The 18259-nt window shown below is 42.7% G+C and overlaps 1 protein-coding gene across 1 annotated transcript in view; it reads right to left on the bottom strand.

Annotated features, from left to right (window-relative positions):
- Window positions 1-18259, bottom strand: part of SNRK (SNF related kinase) — a 46504-nt gene that overhangs the window by 3232 nt on the left and 25013 nt on the right. The window contains 4 exon segments of the mRNA XM_025048940.1: window positions 1-650; window positions 4461-4595; window positions 7045-7257; window positions 11818-11959. The exon segment at window positions 1-650 is cut by the window's left edge and continues 176 nt beyond it. Coding sequence (XP_024904708.1) covers window positions 1-650; window positions 4461-4595; window positions 7045-7257; window positions 11818-11959 — 1140 coding nt within the window.

Genomic DNA, 18259 nt, shown 5'->3' with positions numbered 1-18259 from the left:
CGCTGCCCGGCGGCCCCTCCCTCCTGTCCCGGCGGTGCCAGGAGTAGGTGAAGCCGCTGTCCTTGTCGAGCCGCCGGCGGCTTTCCGAGTCGTCGTCGCTGGTCTCCGAGCTGCTGCAGCTGGAGCCGCGGCCCTGGCTTTTCCTCCGGTGGTAGCGTTTGTGGACCGTGCCCGGCGAGGCGATGTTCATCTTCAAGCGGCTCAGCTTGGGAGGCAGGTTCTCGTCCATGTCGAACTCGTCGTCCGACTCGCCCTCCTCGAAGAACTGGTTGAGGACGGGCGGGCTCTTCCGCGACGTCAGCCGGTTGGTCACCGACGGCTTCCGGCGCAGAACCACTTGGGTCGACAGGGACATGGGCTTCTTGTCCTCCTCGTCCTCCTCCTCGTCCTCCTCCACCCGGAACAGGCACTTGCGCCCGCTGGCCGTGGGCTTCAGGCCCGCGGGCGGCCCCGCGGACAGCGCCGGCCCGGCCATCTCGGGGAGGTCGTCCTTCTTGGCGGAGTCACAGAGGCCTTTGCCCCTGTGGCCATTGAGGACGTTGTCAGCGGCCCGAGCAGGAGACTGAGGGACAGTCGCGTGGGACAAAGGGGTGGCCGTGAGGTCATCCTCAAGGTCCTGGGGTACATCAATTTTGGTTGGCCATGACTGCCTGTGTAACAGATTGGAAAAAAGAAAAGTCATGTAATAATAGGCAGCCTTTGCCGAAGGATGTTACATTAAAACTTATGGGACAAAACCCACAGACTTCAAAGGGAAAGGAAAAGAAAAAAATAAACTGCAGCCTTGCAAACCCATTCGACATCCTGTAAACAGGAGCGAGGACACCAGAAGGGCAAATGTGGTTTTTGAGCATGGTTTGGTCTGTGGCTTACTGGCCAAAAGAAAACTTCATCACAGCTGTGGGAAAGGGGCAGAGAGCAACTCCATCTTTTCCATACGACAGTTTAGACCACAACACAAGAAGAATACTTTTTAAAAGCTCAAGGGAGTTATCACCAAAGCAAAACCTGAACACCACACATGCTCCTTTGGGTCTGAGATCGCAACCTTTGACGGTATATTATTGCTAATAAAATTCACCTGAAATTTCCAGTCCTCCAGCTACTACAGGACCGTGTAAAAGTCTGGTGTTTACAAAAATAAATGGAAATAGTTAAATGGATTTAAATACGAACATACTGGAGAGAAGAGCCAGTGTGTACTGGCATACATAAATCTCTTCTTCACCAATTAAAAAATGTACTAATCTAAACATAAATACGTGTATTTTAAATGCCCACACAATATGCTGGAGAGCAATATCTACTATTAAACTTTGATTTTACTCCCCAATCTGGAACCATCTAAGTAAAAGAACACGGCTTGGTAGCCAAAGAAAAAGACTTTTGAAACTGAGGTCTCCAGCCTATTTTCAGTAAACATCTTGGAATTCTCAATTGTCCTCTCTGCCAGGAGACTAGCAGATGCCAGAGACATTTAAAACGGCAACTTCCACACTATGACATTTTCCTCTCACACCAATTATGTTATCCTAGAAATAAAACCCAAGTAAATCTATAGCTTTATAAAACTCGTAGGAATTTATAAGAGACATCTCACCCCCAGCCCAGAGCCTTATCCTGTCTCTCGGGGATGCAGTGGGTCCCCTCTTTGCTACAGTCACTGCTTGGTCGTTTATAAAAGCTGAGTGCTCAACAGTGTTTTTGAGGTCAAGCACTGTCTCTGGACAAGTCACCTGTCCTCTGCCAACACAACTGGACAAACTCCCGGTGAGCCTCGTGGCTCGAAGAACCGAACACACGTTCCTTTCAGGCTGCTCTTGAAGGGGCCCCTGGAACCCCACCCAGCAAGCACGGGGGGAACCCTGCGATGGGAGGCGAGGTGCTGACTGTGTGTCTGACCCACCAGGGCAGCTGCCAGTCCACTCAGGAAGGATGCAGGGCACAGATGTGAGGAAGGCTCCTCTCTCCACCCCTCCCTCCGAACTTAAAGCCAAAAGCGCTCCAGAACCAAGCCCCAGACACGGGATGGGTAAGCACTGCGTTGTGTTCTGCTCACGCTATCAGCCACTTCTGAACCCATGGCTAAATCAAACTGTTAAGTAGCTCGTGTGTACTGAGCACATATCTGAGCCCAACACTGCACTAGACCGAGCAAGCAGTAATCTTTATAAACACGGTGAGAAAAGTGTGGCTTACTGTGTAACAAACAAGACAGACCGCCAACAAGAATCATAAACGAGTCACGCTAACAGCACGGTTCACACGAGCGCCAGCACTGCGGACAGCCTGACGAATTAATTCATCTACTTCCCCACAATTCCAGAAGGTAGGTGCTACTAGTCTCCCCGCTTACAGATGAAGAAATCAAAACAGAGAGGGTAAGTAATATGCCCAAGGTCACACAGGCCTGAAGACAGTGACATCTAGCTTGGGTCCCCAGGGCAGTGGCTGCACTCCGCAACCTGTGAAGCCCTCTTAGTGGATGCCTGCTGAGTGGGTGGACCTCTGAAGTAGGGCCTCAATGGTCCTCACCCCCAGTCTCTGTGATGGGTGCGGCAAGTGACTCTCCCATGCCGAGGTCAGCTCCCTGAGGACGTCGCAACAAGGCCTCTCTGCCAGACAGAGCACACCAGGTACTCACCCTCTGCAGCTGGCTCTCCCTGGCCTGACCTGCCCCTCCCCCCACCACGCTGGTGTACACAGCAGTCTCCCGGCTCAGGCCAGGTTTCTGCATCCCCGGTCACTCTGACCACAAGGCATACTCGGCAATAAAAGCAAGTCAGGCCCAGGGTTTTGAGAGTAAAGTCATAGCGACGTAAAGAGAAGGCGAGAAAGCAGACACCCGCCACCCGCTGGTGGGCCCCCGGCTCCAGGGGGCAGAGGGGCTTCAAGGCACCTCTCCCCGACTCCCCAGGAGGGCACAAGGAAAACTGCACAGATGGCTCTGATAGCTCTTTACAGCTACTGTTGGCTTCGTAATTTCTAAAAGTAAAACCAATTTAACCCAGTTCTGTAGTTTGTCACCCTTAGACTGAGTTCTATTCTGTTTCATGAATAGGCAGCAGCCCAAATCCACATATTTTCTGCTCCCAAAGACTGGGGTGGCCCTGGACCCAGTGGCCCACTGTGCAGTGATGGCTCCGAGGCCATGCTTTCCCAGTACAGGGCCCAGGTCAGAGCTAGGCTGACCCTACCCCTTCAATGTCACGCTCCTGGTATGTACGTCCCCTGACTACCTGAGGCCCAGTCCCCTTCCAAGCAGACACCGGACCACAGGCCTGGTTTCCATTACGGAAGGATCCATCCAGGATAGAAATGAAGCTATTACACTCAGCTTTCAGTCCAGACATCTAAGTCTTTGTCCCCTGGCCACCTGGGACCGCTTTCTGCTCTCTGTCGCTCCGGCCCAAGCAACGACCTACACGTGGCAAGCTGACTGCAAATAACTTAAAACCCAATGGCTTTCTTCTCTTTTAAATAATAATTACTATATATTCACACACATGTATTCACATACAGTTGGACATACAGGCAGAGAAGTATTCAGAATCAGGAGTGCCCTTCGGTTTTTGAATCGCTAAAGTAATTCCTGTCTATTACTTTACCTGAATAGAAAGGAATTCTAAATAAATTTCATGATGATGATGTAAAACAGTAACTTCTAATGCTCTGATTCTAAATGGAAAGCTAACATGGCAGGAGAAAAAGGAACTAGGAAGGTGGGAGGAGAGGTGGGAGCGGGCGGGGGAAAGGGGAGTTCAAAAACAGAAGAGGGGCACGCTCACTACTCCAGCAGACATTAGTGGCAGGGACACACTCATGTCGAGGACAGCGATCACAGGCAGCCCAGTTGGGAGTCCTTCACAGAGATTAATCATTTATCCCTCGCCACCACCCCAGGAGGTACAGGGTATCATTACTCCCATTTCACAGGCCAGGAAGCCGAGTCACAGAGAGGTTCCATAAACTCCCGCGGTCAAGCACCTAATAAATCAACTAGCTGATCTGACTGTCAGATCTCTGAAATCAGAATGTCATGGCACAGAAAGGCCCTATTATGTTTAAAAATTATTTCAAATAACTAAGGAAAAATTTGGCCTTGTTTCTGGAATGAAAAATTCAAGAAAAGAACACATTAACACATGTCAGGCCTGGAAGATTTTAATGAAAATAACTGACAGCCACCCAGGCTTAAGGCCGCTTCCTCAAACGTGTTTTCCTGGCCAGGCCAGCAGCCGCGGCCCCTCTCCTCACTCAACCCAGGAGAGGACGGTATCCCCGGTGACCGAGGGCCCAAGATCCCAAAACACATGAGAGCCCACGCACGGCCTCTCCAGTGCGGCCACCGTCACTGTTTACACTCACACCCACAGAGTTAGGAAGCATTAAAAAAAAAAAAAAAAGTTCACTATTTCAAAACGTTAACTTACTAAAATCAGTGAAGATTTTTTTCTCACCTAAACTGGGCCTTGATATTGCTGGGGCTGGCAGATCTCGTTTGTATTTCTTTCTCTTGTTTTTCCCTCAGGATCCTTTCGGCAAGCAAGAAATAAGTGGCCGTGATGTGGTTGTACCTGTTGGTTTCCAGGGCTCTGAAGAAAAAAAGGGCGTGAACACAGAAGCCACATCAGCAGGTTTATTTTTTTATAAGCAGAACTGATTTTGTTTTTAAAGTACAAGCAAGTGAAATCCAATGACTTGGAGTCTTTAAAATTATGAAAGAACACAAATAAGAAAAAAAACAGCTAGTAGTCATTCTTGAAATTCTAAAAACCAACTGCATCAAAATGTTCAATTAGTAAGAAAAATCCAAAATGCTGATGGCAGCTGAGCTGGATGTCAGTTTTAGAAGTATAAAAGGTAATGAAGCTTCTAAGAACATACACATTATCCAAAAATTTAATCTGTGTCAAAGTGTTTATTTTCATTAAGCTGGCTTGCTTGCTTCCATTAGAAGTATGAAATGAGTTATCTGAATGTGCGTTGAAACACTAGCGGCAATCATAAAAATTAGGAAAAGTTTTTATTTTTATACTCTGCATTTATCGGAATGTTAGGCATTAATGAATTATAAATATAACTGAAAGCACATCATTAGCAACTTCTTGGAATAAAATCAATGTATTCATTCATCCATTTGAAAAGTAATGCTCTCTGAGCAGCTCTCTGGCCGGGCACTGTGCTAGCAAGGTGCTGAGGGTACAAGGCCCTCAGGGAACACGCCCCACTTGCTCCCCGGCAGCTGGCCTTTCATGGGAATGGCAGGGGAGCGCCACGGAGGATTCACAAGGCCTAGAAATACGGAACTAAGCTTTTCAGGAACTTTCTGTAGTCAGTGAAAATACACAATGAACACTTAGAAGCCATAATATGGGGATCACATTTCACAAAATGTACAGGGGGCCACAGCTAATTGGGGCAAAGCGGGCTGAGGTACAAGATTCCAAAGTAAGAGCCCAAGGTGACCTCACAAACCTGTCTTTGAACGCAGGCACCGTCCTCAGAAGGACGTGCTGCTGTGAGGCTGGCGGGGGCAAGGACAGAGGACAGCAGCTCAGGCCTCGGCTCCTGCCTCCCTTAGGGCACGTGCTCGCTAGTGCACGACTGCGTGGAATCGCCTGCATCCTTTAAATGACCGCTCCTTTTGGACTTATAACTGAATTTACATGAATTAAATAGCTCTATATGACATGGCAGGTATTTATTTATGCAAGCTGAGCACATTAAGCCAATTTAGAGAACTATAAAATAGCCTTTTATCCACTCGAAAATGAAAAATTATTTTCTTCACATTCCTAAAGTGACTGTCCTTGGCAGGAACAGCGAGTGAGCTGCTCTTCCCGTTCATTTAGGTCATTTAAGTAGTTATGGGTCAATCTGTGAAAACTCGTAATGCACTTAGAAATCTGTACTTAAACCAAAATTATGAACCTGGGTTTGTTTTTATAAATCTTTCCGGTGTTTTCTCTAAAAACACCCTAGAGATATATGTTCCTTATACAGACACCGCCCTCTTAGAGACCAGACACTCTGGGTGTCCCGGATTACAGTCCCGGGGGACAGTCCTGCCTGCAGCAGAGGTCTGTAAGTCCCGCCTGCAGCCTCCCCTTCCCCACGTCAGGTAACTGGGTCGATCGCTCCGCCACAGTGGCTCTTCTGCTGGGACCCGTTTTTATGCACCCCCCCACCCCACCCACACACACACATAGTACATACTCTTTCCATCATATGCAACTGTGTCATTCAACTGATTAAATACATTTGACTTTTCATTTGTGGAAATTATATTTTTATAAACAGGACCTCTTATAGAAATGAAGCACTGCTTAAAAAAAAAAAGCGACTGTATCTTTATATTATCCTTGATTCTAAACTTCTTAGGTTATTTTAAAAAGTTAGGTGATTTCCAAACTTCTAGGTTATGAAATCCTTCTTTGGTGTTAATAAACAAGTTGTGAGTCAGACAGGTTCCAGGTCGTGATGGGAGGGGCTCTTCAGGACCAGACTAAATATTTTAGGCTTTACGGATGGTGTGGTCTCTCTCAAAACTACCTCGACACTGTAGCACAACGTGGCCACACACAAAACATAAATGAATGGGCACGCCTGCGCGCCACTAAAACCTTGCATTAAAGTGTGACTGGCCCCCAAAGTCTAGAGGATTGGAGGTGCCGCCCCATTCTCGCTGCTCGCTGTGGGAACCATTGGGAGACACGAGGATGAAGAGAAGACATGTACTAGGACACAAAGTGGGAGACTCCAATCCACCCCGCAGGAAGGGAGAAAGGCCACAGCGCTCAGTGACACCACCTGGCAATGGTTTACTTGTTCATCAGTACAAAAATAAAAACAAAAAAGAAAAACAACAAAACGTACGAACCAGGCACTGGGCCAGGAACTCTGGAGATAAATGACATAACCCCTGCCAACTGGGATCTCTATCCAAGACACGGTGTCCACAGGCCCTGGCAAGTACAGAGAGAGGCCATTCCAAGAATCCTACACCCGTGTCCCTGTGCGGACGAGCGCTGACGTACTTACTCTACAATGGCGTCTCGGTCTGCTATGTCTCCGAGCACCATGCGCTGGATGATGCTGTTGTGCTCTTCTTCCGAGAGGTTTTTGTAGGACACAAGTGGGATGTTATACTTTGTGGCTGGTGAAGGGTCCACGCCCTGAAGCCAAGGATGGTTTTCAATCTCTTCTAAAGAAGCCCTTCTCTTGGGATCTCTCTGTAGCATCCGTGTGATCAGGCTGAAAAGGAAGGTCAAGTTCACTGTTAAACTGCTGGCAGGGAGATTAGGAATGGTGGATAATTTTATTAATCAAAATTGCTTCCAACACTTGTATCATAAATTAAGTTCACTTTTGGTGGTGGTGGTTGAGCGACAGGAATAAAAAAAATTTAGTATCAGATTCATAAAATAAAAAATCAAAACTGCTAGATATACTGAGAAGCCAAACACACAAATATAGTTTCCTATCATCTAGAATTAACTCTACGTACCATTATCTGTCCTCGAAATAACCGTGGTTTAGTGATGTACCAGAACCAGAATCAATGACCAGCAATGACATATAGAATGGTGCCTGAGCCAACTTCTATTTCAGGATGAATGAATGACCCTCCTGATGAAAGCCACCAAAATGTCATGTATTTTTAGACATATTTTTTGGTTAAAGGCATTGTGCTGGCAAAAGCAGGAAGGGAGGAATTACAGAGGGAAAGAAGCAGGTAAATTCAGTATATAAAAATGGAGTCAAAAGCAAGACTCTTAGGAAGTGATGACAAAGCTGGCCTTTGGCCTGACAATTTCTGCTCCCGTTCTGGAATGGAACATAATATGTAGGGCCTACTGAAGGGGGGGACTAGAACCAGAGTCCTGGCAAAGAGCAGGGAACCCCAGCTTCAGTGTGAGGGTGAGTGAGAAACAAGAAACCTATTGCTATGACGTCAGGATGGCAACGTGCCTGCCTCACCATGGCTGTGCAGACGGGGCAGGGGAATCCCTTCTAAGGATATCTAACTCCAAGCTGGTCCGAATTAATGCTGTGTGCTACACAGAGAGAAGACGTGAAAGTGGTACTGGGCTGGAGGTAAGCACAAACCCTTTCTGTAGGAACTTAAAAGAACTCCCCACATATTACAAGGAATTCGACTTCACAGTAAAAGAATGCAAAAGAAACAAGGTACTATTAGCAAGAACTATAAAACATGACAGCAAAATCAGAAAGCAAAGGCTTCAAATATTGAAATTTTCAGATACAGAATATAACTGTGTTAAATAGGTTTAAGATATAAAGTAGAAACTTAAAATTACCATCAGAGAATAAGAAAAATTATACATAGGGCCTCAAAAGTGAAAAATAATTTCAAGTAAAAAAATCAATGGACCAATTTTAAAAATTAGACATAAAGAGAATTAATGAATGAATAGAGAGAGAAAGTCAAGGAAAAACCCTGTAATGGTGGACTAGGAATTAGAAAATTTGAAAGAGGTTAAAAAGACAAGGACAGAGTGAAAATACCCAACACATCTAATCGGGTTCCAAAAGGGAATAAGAAAATGAGGAAGAAAGTATATTTGAAAGATAATGAGAATTTTCTAGATTCATCAAAGAACACAAATCCGGAACCAGGAAGCCTAACTTATCCTAAGCGGAATAAACAGAGACTCTTGAGGCAGCCTGAGAGTAAAGACAGATCACTTAGGCCAAGAACAGCAATAAGATGGACAGCTGACTCCTCCGCAGCAACAACAGCTGTCAGAAGATAGTGGAATAACATCTGCAATGACCTGAGAGAAAATAACTGTCAACCCAGAATTCTACACTCAGTGAAACTGTCATTCAAGAGCATATATGAGACAATTTCAAATAAAAACTGAGAAAGTTGTTCACCGACAGATGCTCATCAAAAGAAGTTTTAAAGGATGTAGTTTTGGCAGAAAAATGTGACCCCAACTAGAAGAATAAACAAAGTTCTTATCAAACATCTGGGTAGTTCTAAACAGTTTTTACTACACAGAATAATACTGTCAAATTTATGGAGTTAAAAAAAAAAAAGGATTACTAAAATATTGAATGGTAACGTGTTCTAAGGATTTTGTGTTGTTTAGGAAGAGAATAAGATGAATAACTAAGACTTTATTAAATTAAGTATACAAACGTGTGTGTGTGTGTGTTAAAATAAGAAAATTGCTAAAATAATTGACTATATCTTCCAATCTAGTGAGGGGAAAAAGCCAAATATGGGTGGGTGGGGGGGAACTTCCATCAAACCCAAAGGACAGGATAAAAAGAAAAAGCATATACAAAAATGGCATAAACACATCTACGCTTATCAGTGAACACAATAAATGTGAATGGAATTAGCTCTCCAATTAATACAAAAATGGTCAGATGCAATTAAAGAAAAACCCAGCTCCCAGCTGTTAAAAAAGATGTACTTAAAACCAAGACGATGAAAGGCTTAAAGAAAAAGAATGGAAAACTATGTAGGTACATAAATGGTAACCGAAAAAATGACTAGTGTGGTTAGCTAAAACTAGATAACGCGAGTTGACTTTAAGGTAAAAAAGCATTATTAAAGACAAACAGTGATACAAAGGTTCAATTCACCAGTTTTCAACTTGTTTGTACAAAAATAACATTGCCTCAAAACACTCAAAAGAAAAACTGACAGATCTCCCAAGAATAAAATAGTAAGTCCATCATCACAGTTGAAGAACAGCTCAGTAAGTGTTAGATCAGGAATTCAAAAACTCAGAAAGGATTTAAGTGATTTTGAACAGCATAATTAACAAGCTTGATCTTAAGGATTTATATGGGACTCTGACCCCAACAATTGGGAAAATATATATCTTTTCCAGAATAGAAGTATAATTTACAAAAACTGACTCCATGCTAGGCCATAAGCAGGCCTTAACAATTTGACAAAAAAAAAATCCAGTGCCATACAGACTATATTCTTGGGCCACAATGTAAAAGTTAGAAATAAATAATAAAGCTAATTAGAAAAACTCTATATATTTGAAAATTTAAAATACTCCTCTAAAAGTCACGGGTCAAATAAACCAAGGAAACTAGAAAATACTCGGAAGTGAATAATAAAAAAAGGACTATAAATCAAAACTAGTGGGATGCAGCTGAAATGGTACTAGGAGGCAATTTATAGCCTTAACTATTACATTAGAAAAGGAAAATTTGTGAGCTGAGTATCCAACATAAGAAAGAAAAAAACAAAGAATCAGTCCATTAAGTAGGTAGGAGGAAATAATACAGATAAGAGAAAAGAATATTAATAACATAAAACAAAAGTACAACAGTAAATTAATAGAGACAGTTATTAAAGGTAGTTCTTTCAAAAAGACTAGTAAAATTAACAAACCTCAAGCAAGACAGCTCAAGATAAAAATAAGAGAAAGGAAAAACTCTCAATGTTGGAACGAAAAAGAGTAACATCTTAATCTACAGACTTTAAAAATATAGTTAGAGGATATTATAAATACTCGAAGCCAATAAATTTGAAAGTTTAGATAAAATGAATGAGTTCCTTAAAAAACACAACTCAGCAAAACTGACACAAGAAAAAGTAGAAAATGGAATGGTCCTATGATTATTAAAGATAATTCCTCTTAGAAGGAGACACAGAGAAGGCCTCTAAGATATTGGCACTGTTCTGCTTAAGCTGGAACACGTGTACACAGGTGTTCATTTTATTACATACATATTTTAAATATTCTTTTAAATGAGATATGTCAATATAAAAATGCTAATCTGTTCTAGATTTTTCGGTAGGGGCTATGAAGATGCTCCCTGAATTACAAATATCTGACATGCACAGAACATGTACCCACAGACAGCAGCCCTGCTTCCTGGGGGAGAGAATAATAACAGTAAGGGCATGAAATCATCGTCGTCATCAATATTCATATCGAGGGCTCCCTATGTTCTAAGGATTGAGCTAGGAGCTCTACATACATTAATTCATTCTATTCTCACAATAACTCTGAAAAGTAGGTTCTACCGTTCTCACATGAGTAGTAAACGGAGAAGCCAGTATTTGAATCCTAGAGTCTGAATACAGCTTAGTTCTTAACCATCTCTCACATGGTCTAAGATGGGGCCCACTTAGAGAAAGGATTCCTCAAGCCCTCAGATTTGCGAGAAACTCAAAACTGTATTACTATAGCAAAATCCTTTTAGTAGCTATAATTTCAGCTGAGCTTATTTAAAAATATCACCCATAATGTCAATGAAATACTGAACTTCCAACAGTTCTCTTATTCCATTGCTGTATTTCTCATGATACACATCATCGTGGTATACAGTACGTTAAATTCCAATCAATCGACTTGAGTGTACTTTTGGTTGCTGGCTTCTCACAGTCACGTGAACCGAAACAGAGCTCTTTAGTCAAATGGGGGAGTGGTGTGTGAATGCAACTATGAGACACACTATGTAAATCCTGAAATAATGGTGTGTTGATGGTCTATTTCAGAAAAGGAAATGCCCCAACTCTTCTCTGAAACTTAAAATAATTCCAGGTGGTTGTGCTTTTTGCCGATGCAAAAAAGAGGAAAGTCGTTCTCATCGTAATGTCTTCATTCCGAATGAAGGAGACTGAAGAGGCATATAATGGGCTTCTTGAAAACTGGCATATTTAAGAAGTTATATATTCTGTACTCTAATATTAAATTTCAAATTAAATTTCAAAAACACTTTAAAATAGGATTTTTAAAAAACGAAAATTTTAAGTTCAAAAATTAAAATGAACCCAAGTACACATATACTTTTTTTTTTTTTACTTACTCTTTACACTCTTTAGACACATGGGTCGGTACTGTATATTTACAATCCATGATCATGGTCAATGTTTCACTGTCATTGGCCTCTTGAAAGGGTGGCTGCCCACACACCAACATGAAAAGGATCACGCCCAGACTCCATATATCTACAAATTAAAGACATACTGTTAAACATTGGACTAGTTAGAAAACCAAAAACACTTGAGTAAAAGTAGACTAACAATATTATTTTATTTTAAACAGTCAAAGCATTTATATCTCAAAGTAATAAGACCTAGGGACGAAAACTCAAGTGTCCCAATATGGCAGGGAAGGAATCTGTCTTGTTCCGTTTTTACATTCACTTAAGGCCCAAGCAAGTGCCAGGCACATAGTGAACGGTCAATAGCGTTCTATGCAAAGATGAATTAATCCTTTGTTAATGGCAAGAACATCAACTGGAAAGCACCTATCAAAGCCCGCAAACCAATGGACACACACAGACATTTTTACCATTGCGTTACACACCAGAGAGAAAACTAAGGTATTAATACTCAGACATGAAAAGGATTTTGCTTAAGGTCACAATTATCTCAGTTGTTCTTTACCTCAATCCTGGTGAGATAACCAGATCACGTAACTCATGGTCATTTTATAGATGAGAAAAGTAAAGCTCAAAGGGGAGAGAAATATTCCTGGGCTGTCAATGAGGGAAAAGACTGGTTATGTATTACTTGAGAGGATGGAACTCGGACGGAAGGTATTAGTAACTAAGAGGCACACTCCGGGAGCTACTTAATGGAGCCATTAAAACACTGGAAAAGGTGGTGAGTTTCCCATCATAGTAAGTATCCCAGCAAAGGCTGGGCAACGATCTGTCTAATCCTCTGCACTGACCTCCCTGCACTGATTGTAGGGCTGGACAGTTGACATCTGAGGACCCTCCCAACTCTAGCATTAGACCGACTTCCACAACAACAAACAGCACCTTACTTCTTGCCATTAAATAAAAAACAGGGCCCTCAACTGGATGGAAAAGTGATGTTTTTTCAGATGCAAAAAGGATGAATCCACTTAGGAAAGACGTCCTGTGAATTCATTCATTCCAAACACTGAAGTACAGACATGATTATATAAATATTCATGTAAGAAGAGATCAATTCAAGAAGCTTTCTAGACCACAAAAGGCTTAGAAGAGAATGAAGGGGCAGGCCACATGGCCTCTGTCACCACATCTGTTAATACTCGACTGCTGTTTTCATTTAAGTTTAAACACCGAAAAAATGTAGGTTCCATGTTATTTTCCAAGAGAATTAAAACTTGTTAATAAAATGCCTTTCCTTGGTCCAAACCTCAGAGGGTAATAAAGGCAAAAACCCAAAAGTTACACACACTGATTTTTCTGTATGTGCAATAAATTTTACTAAGGATGCTCCAATGGAAATTAGTAAAGCAGATGGGAAAATCTACTAAAATTAAGACAGTTACGTAAATGAGAATGAAAGGTACCTAAAGATCATTCGGTTCAAACCTTTGGCTCTGGAGTGTCCCTAAGAGATTGGCCTGGCACTGCTCGTTAGATACACAAGTTGTAGGCCCTCTGCCCCAGGACAGTAAGAAGCTCAGGACTCCGTTCTACTCATCGACCCACAATTTCTTTGCCTTGACTTGGAGTCCAGAAGTCCGTACCCATTCAAAGTCAAACTGTCTGAGTAATGGTGCCTCGTGGCACCTGTTCTTTAACTATCCAGTGAGAATAACTCATTGCCCCAATTCTAGTAGTACCTTATTAAAAATTTTAAAGGAAACTTATAGAGGTTGATATTTAACTAAAATACTATTTTTACAACTAAACCTGCCTTTTTAGTTCACCTGCCCCAACTCTCAAGCCACCACTGGGAGAATTACAATTATTCTCCCTTTAATACATGTGTCCCTTATTTTACAAAAACAATTATATTATAGAAATTAACTATCAAGTAAACTCACCCTTTCACTGATGTTCATTATACACGAAGGGAATTTCTCCAAGTTTTTGTTTATAATATCTACGTGGCTATCTCCTCCCCAAAGAAGAGGGGATTTTAAATGGCTTACAAAAAATGCATAAACAAAAACCAGGGTAGTTAAAATAAAAATTGTCTTCCGCTGTTAAAATATTGACAATGTTTAATGCTACTACTATACCTAAACCTAACCGTTAATATATATGTCTTTCATATCTTTCCATATAAGCCCTACAAAAACAATTTTTATAAAATGCGTTTGGCGACATTGTTTCTTCTACCATCGCAGATTTTCACTGTGGATACGCTAATTTAGGTTTTAACTTTTCCTCTATGCTAAACTGGAGATGACAGCTGACAGTACAATTATACAAAACTGATGCTTTAAAAATATAATGAATAATGTAAATATCAGCTAATGATTACTCTAAATTCTTATTTGGTTAAAGAAAACTTCTTTTTCTGTTAAATATTAACCTCTACAGCAACAATGAAGTCTAATTATTTGGAAATGTTCTCCTCAGGATCATTTGCCCAAGCAAACTAACACACTCTGCCTGTTGGGGAGTGATGCATGATTAGAAGAGTAAAAAAGAAAAAACAAATATATACACTGTTTCTACTGTTTCCAGTTAGGGCTCAAATAATTTGTGAACATGGAAATGCTTAAAATTTGAAAAACTTAGAAATACAATTCTATCCCAAGTAGTTTGTAAAGCAAAATGACATAATTTGAATCATTTAAACTAGAGAAGAACAGCAATGCAACTCGGGGGGAAAGTTTTAGACCCTCTCACTGAGACAACATGATTATTCAAGGGGCCATTTATTCCATTTACTTATTTTCCAGACTTTTTCTCTTCCTTTCTACTCTTTTGTCTTTGAAACATTTTACTTCTTCATCCCAAGGGTCAAAGGAAAGAGATAAAAACAGTCACTAAACAAACACAAAATGGTCTGACTTTAACCAAGTTATTTAAAAATGTGTTCCCCGTTTTTAAGGTGGGAACAGAAACAGTAACGGAATTCCTCTTAAAGCTGTTTGTGGGCCATCAAAGGACGGAATAGAATCCTCGCTAAGCGCTCGGGCCGAGCCCAGCCCACGGAAAGCATTCTAAGGAGGCTGTGTGCCCTACCCTCCTCCGTCTGTGCCCGGAACTGCTCCCAGCACAGCGAACACAGAAATGAATGAGGCACCCTTGTCCTTACAGGGCTGCAATTCCCTGTGAGCAACAGACAGCAGGTAACGGAAACAGGAAGTAGGTGAGCTCGAGAAGGCACAAAGCCAACACAGAGAAGAAAATCTCATAGAGATGGGGGAGATGAGCAAGGAAGGCCTCTTAGTAATACAGGTTAAAAAAAGAAAAAGGTGATGATTCAGGAGCTTGGGTCTCCAGGACGAGACACCTGTATTACAGGACCAAGAATGGCATCAAGAAGGATTATCCTATGTTCCTGCACAAATGCGGGCGGAAGGTGGTATTCGTCTTAATACATATTCATTTCAGTAGATATTTTTAATCTTTTTCCATTAAAAAAAAACAACAACAAAAAACCTTGCTACTAAAACTACAGACTCCAAAAGTATAGATCACAGCCTGAGCTTGAAACCCCAGGACCACAAGGGATCCACCAAGTCTGTAAGGGCGGGCGGGGTAAGAGAAAGAGCATGGAACAGGGACTTTATATTATTTTCATTTTTAAAACAGGGTTAATGGAATTGTCTGCTCATATTAGAGGTGCACAGGCCAACAAACACCAACCACCTAAAGGGTCGCACTTAATGCTGATACTATTTAAAGCATGAGTTTTGATGTTAGACCCACATACAGGCCCTTGGTTAATAAAAATGGAAAAAGAAAATATCGCTTAATAAATACAGTTTTGGCTAAAAAAAAAAAAAAAGAACTCTTCCAACTCATGGAACTGTGGGAAGGGCTGGAAAGATAATGAAGTCTTTGTAGTATAAAGGGTCCTTACTGGCTCTCAAGCTGGTTGGAAATAAGGTCACAGAAACAAGCGCCGAGGTCTCGTGTGCTAACACTCAGTAGGTCCACTTATCATAACACAACTGAATTATGCTATTTCTAGTACTGGAGGTGGCGTTTCTACTACAAAGTTCATTTTAGGCAGCTAAAGAGAAGATCAAAACGAAAACAAAACAGCATAAAAGAACATGCTAATGATCAGCCTGGAAAAAGCGAGTGGCAGCGGGGGGTGAGGAGAACCTCACGACTACCACAGGCTTCCCTCGCCCCCCATTTCTGAGGTGAATTATCCAGACAGCGAAAGAAAGATCGGGGACTAGAGAGTAATCAAAACGGGAAGACCAGAAGAAAGGTTTTAGGTAGAAACCTCTATTTTCGTCTCTGGCTTTCTTTTATCAGTGCTAAGCCATGAGTCATAAAAGCAGCAAGAGGAATGGAATGTTCTAAAACCACTACAGATGAAGTAGGGAGCAACACCTTGCACCGCACCGTTTACAACCAGCGGGACTTATGCCACCACTTTCCAGGGCCAACTGTGGTCACTGGCAACTGACATCTGACCTAATACTAACAAAGAAGGCAACGCTTTCTCAGAACAGCAAAGACTGTGGCAGAAATGTGCGGGCCCCAGGACTCACTTCTATGATACGGCCGAGGACTTTTGTTTCTTGTGTGATATTCTAGGGTCCACTGACATGAATTCTTACCTACGCAGTAAGAAGTGCTCATTTGCATTCAAAAATCACCTGGAGCTCTGCGTACTAAGGATTCTGGCTGTGAACTAGATCAGGGGCTGGGTGTAAGGCACACCGGACTAGAGACCATTCAGAAAGCAGAAAACTGTCAGGTCATCTGAACAGCGTGACAATGAAACCAGAAGATGAATGAAGAATTTGAGTAAGTCCCTGATTTAGGATGGCTCTAGTACTCAAAGTTTTATTATTTAACAACGAAGCATCTCCTCTTTAAAAAAAAAAAAAAAATGAATGCTATCACATTCACATCAAAAAATTTCTTCCCCAGACCTGAATCCACTTACATGCTAAATGCCTGCTGGGATTTCAAAAATCGGTGCTGCGCAAACCAGCTTACCACCTCTCCCCTGCACCTGTCTGCCCCCATTTGTGTTCTAGCCTGGTCTACGGCCCCTCCACCCAGTCAAAACTTAGGAGACGTCCCAGACTCTGCACTCGGCAGGTCCTCCGACTTCCAGGTCGGGGAGACCCTGCCAATGCCACCGAGTGCTCACGATCCTCCGAGGCCCCCACGGACCCTCATCTTCCCCGAGGTCTCCTGACGCTCGCTGCCCTCCAACCTGGCCAGCTGGGCCACCTGGTGACTTCAGCATCAACGCAAAGAGCTGTAATTACAGATGTTCTCGTTTCCCTCCATTACTCAGAGTTCTCAGAGTTCCTCGAATGCAGAGTATGTCCCAGGCACAAGGCAGTGCCCGCCCGACAGAAGTTTGCTGAATGGAGTGAACCAGAAACTCAAGGGAAAGCAGTACTTCTGGGGAAGGACTGGCTGGGCGGGGCACCCCAGGAGGTGGCTGAAGCGGAGGTGGAGGGTACAGGGCAGTCGGTGGCTCTTCGTGTCCTTCGAAGAAAAGCTAAGAGGGAAAGGAGAGCAAGTGCTCGGAGTGAGTGGTGGGTGGCTGAGTGGGTGCTGGGGGGTGATCGATGAAGACAAGCTGCAGTTTGTTTTAGTCAGCTGGTTAAGGCCTTGTGCAAACTTGTTTTTCAAGTCAAAAGAAAACAGGAAAAAGTTCAAGGAGTCAAAGGGTTATCAGGCTCGCCCTGGGACGGCACGCGTCCACGCAGACCCGAACCGGAGGAGCAGACACCTTTCCGACGCAGCTCTCTCACAAATCACTTCACGAATCCGATTTTGGCACCAAAAAGTGACCTTCACAGATGAAGAGGGAACGACAACCCAGGCTAAAACATGGTAGAGACCTGGGCTCAAATTCTACCCTGGCCATTCACATATTCTTGGGCAAGTCACCTGGCTTGTGTGCATCTGAGTCCTCTCTTCTATAAAACATGGACACCACCACTTGTCATTTCTCAGAGGTGTCTGGGCCAACAGTGCTACATGCAGCAGTGCAGAGCCTGTGAGGACTGATAAAGACTGTCACCTCTAAGTACGAGAGGGGCTGGTAGGGAAAAGCGAAAGGGATTTTATACTTTTTATTCAACATACTGTATTATTTGAATTATCTTACATCATTCATTACTCGTAACAAACGTAATTAAAAACCAGCTGTACTTAACAGAATGTGATGTGTGCACACTTTAGCTGAATAAGCAGAGAGCTCTTTATAGGAACATAAAGGAACTTTAAAAATAGCCTGGATAGGTTCTCTCTGCTCACTGCGACAGTGATTCTCAATCTGTGGTCTGGGGACATCTGGTTTGGCAAGGTTCCCTTAACGCATTCACGGATCAGTCTCTCCACAGCACGAATATCTACA

This window comes from Pteropus alecto, unplaced genomic scaffold (genome assembly GCF_000325575.1).
Source record: "Pteropus alecto unplaced genomic scaffold, ASM32557v1 scaffold156, whole genome shotgun sequence".
Taxonomy (NCBI): Eukaryota; Metazoa; Chordata; class Mammalia; order Chiroptera; family Pteropodidae; genus Pteropus; species Pteropus alecto.
This window is presented reverse-complemented; position numbering and strand designations above follow the sequence as displayed.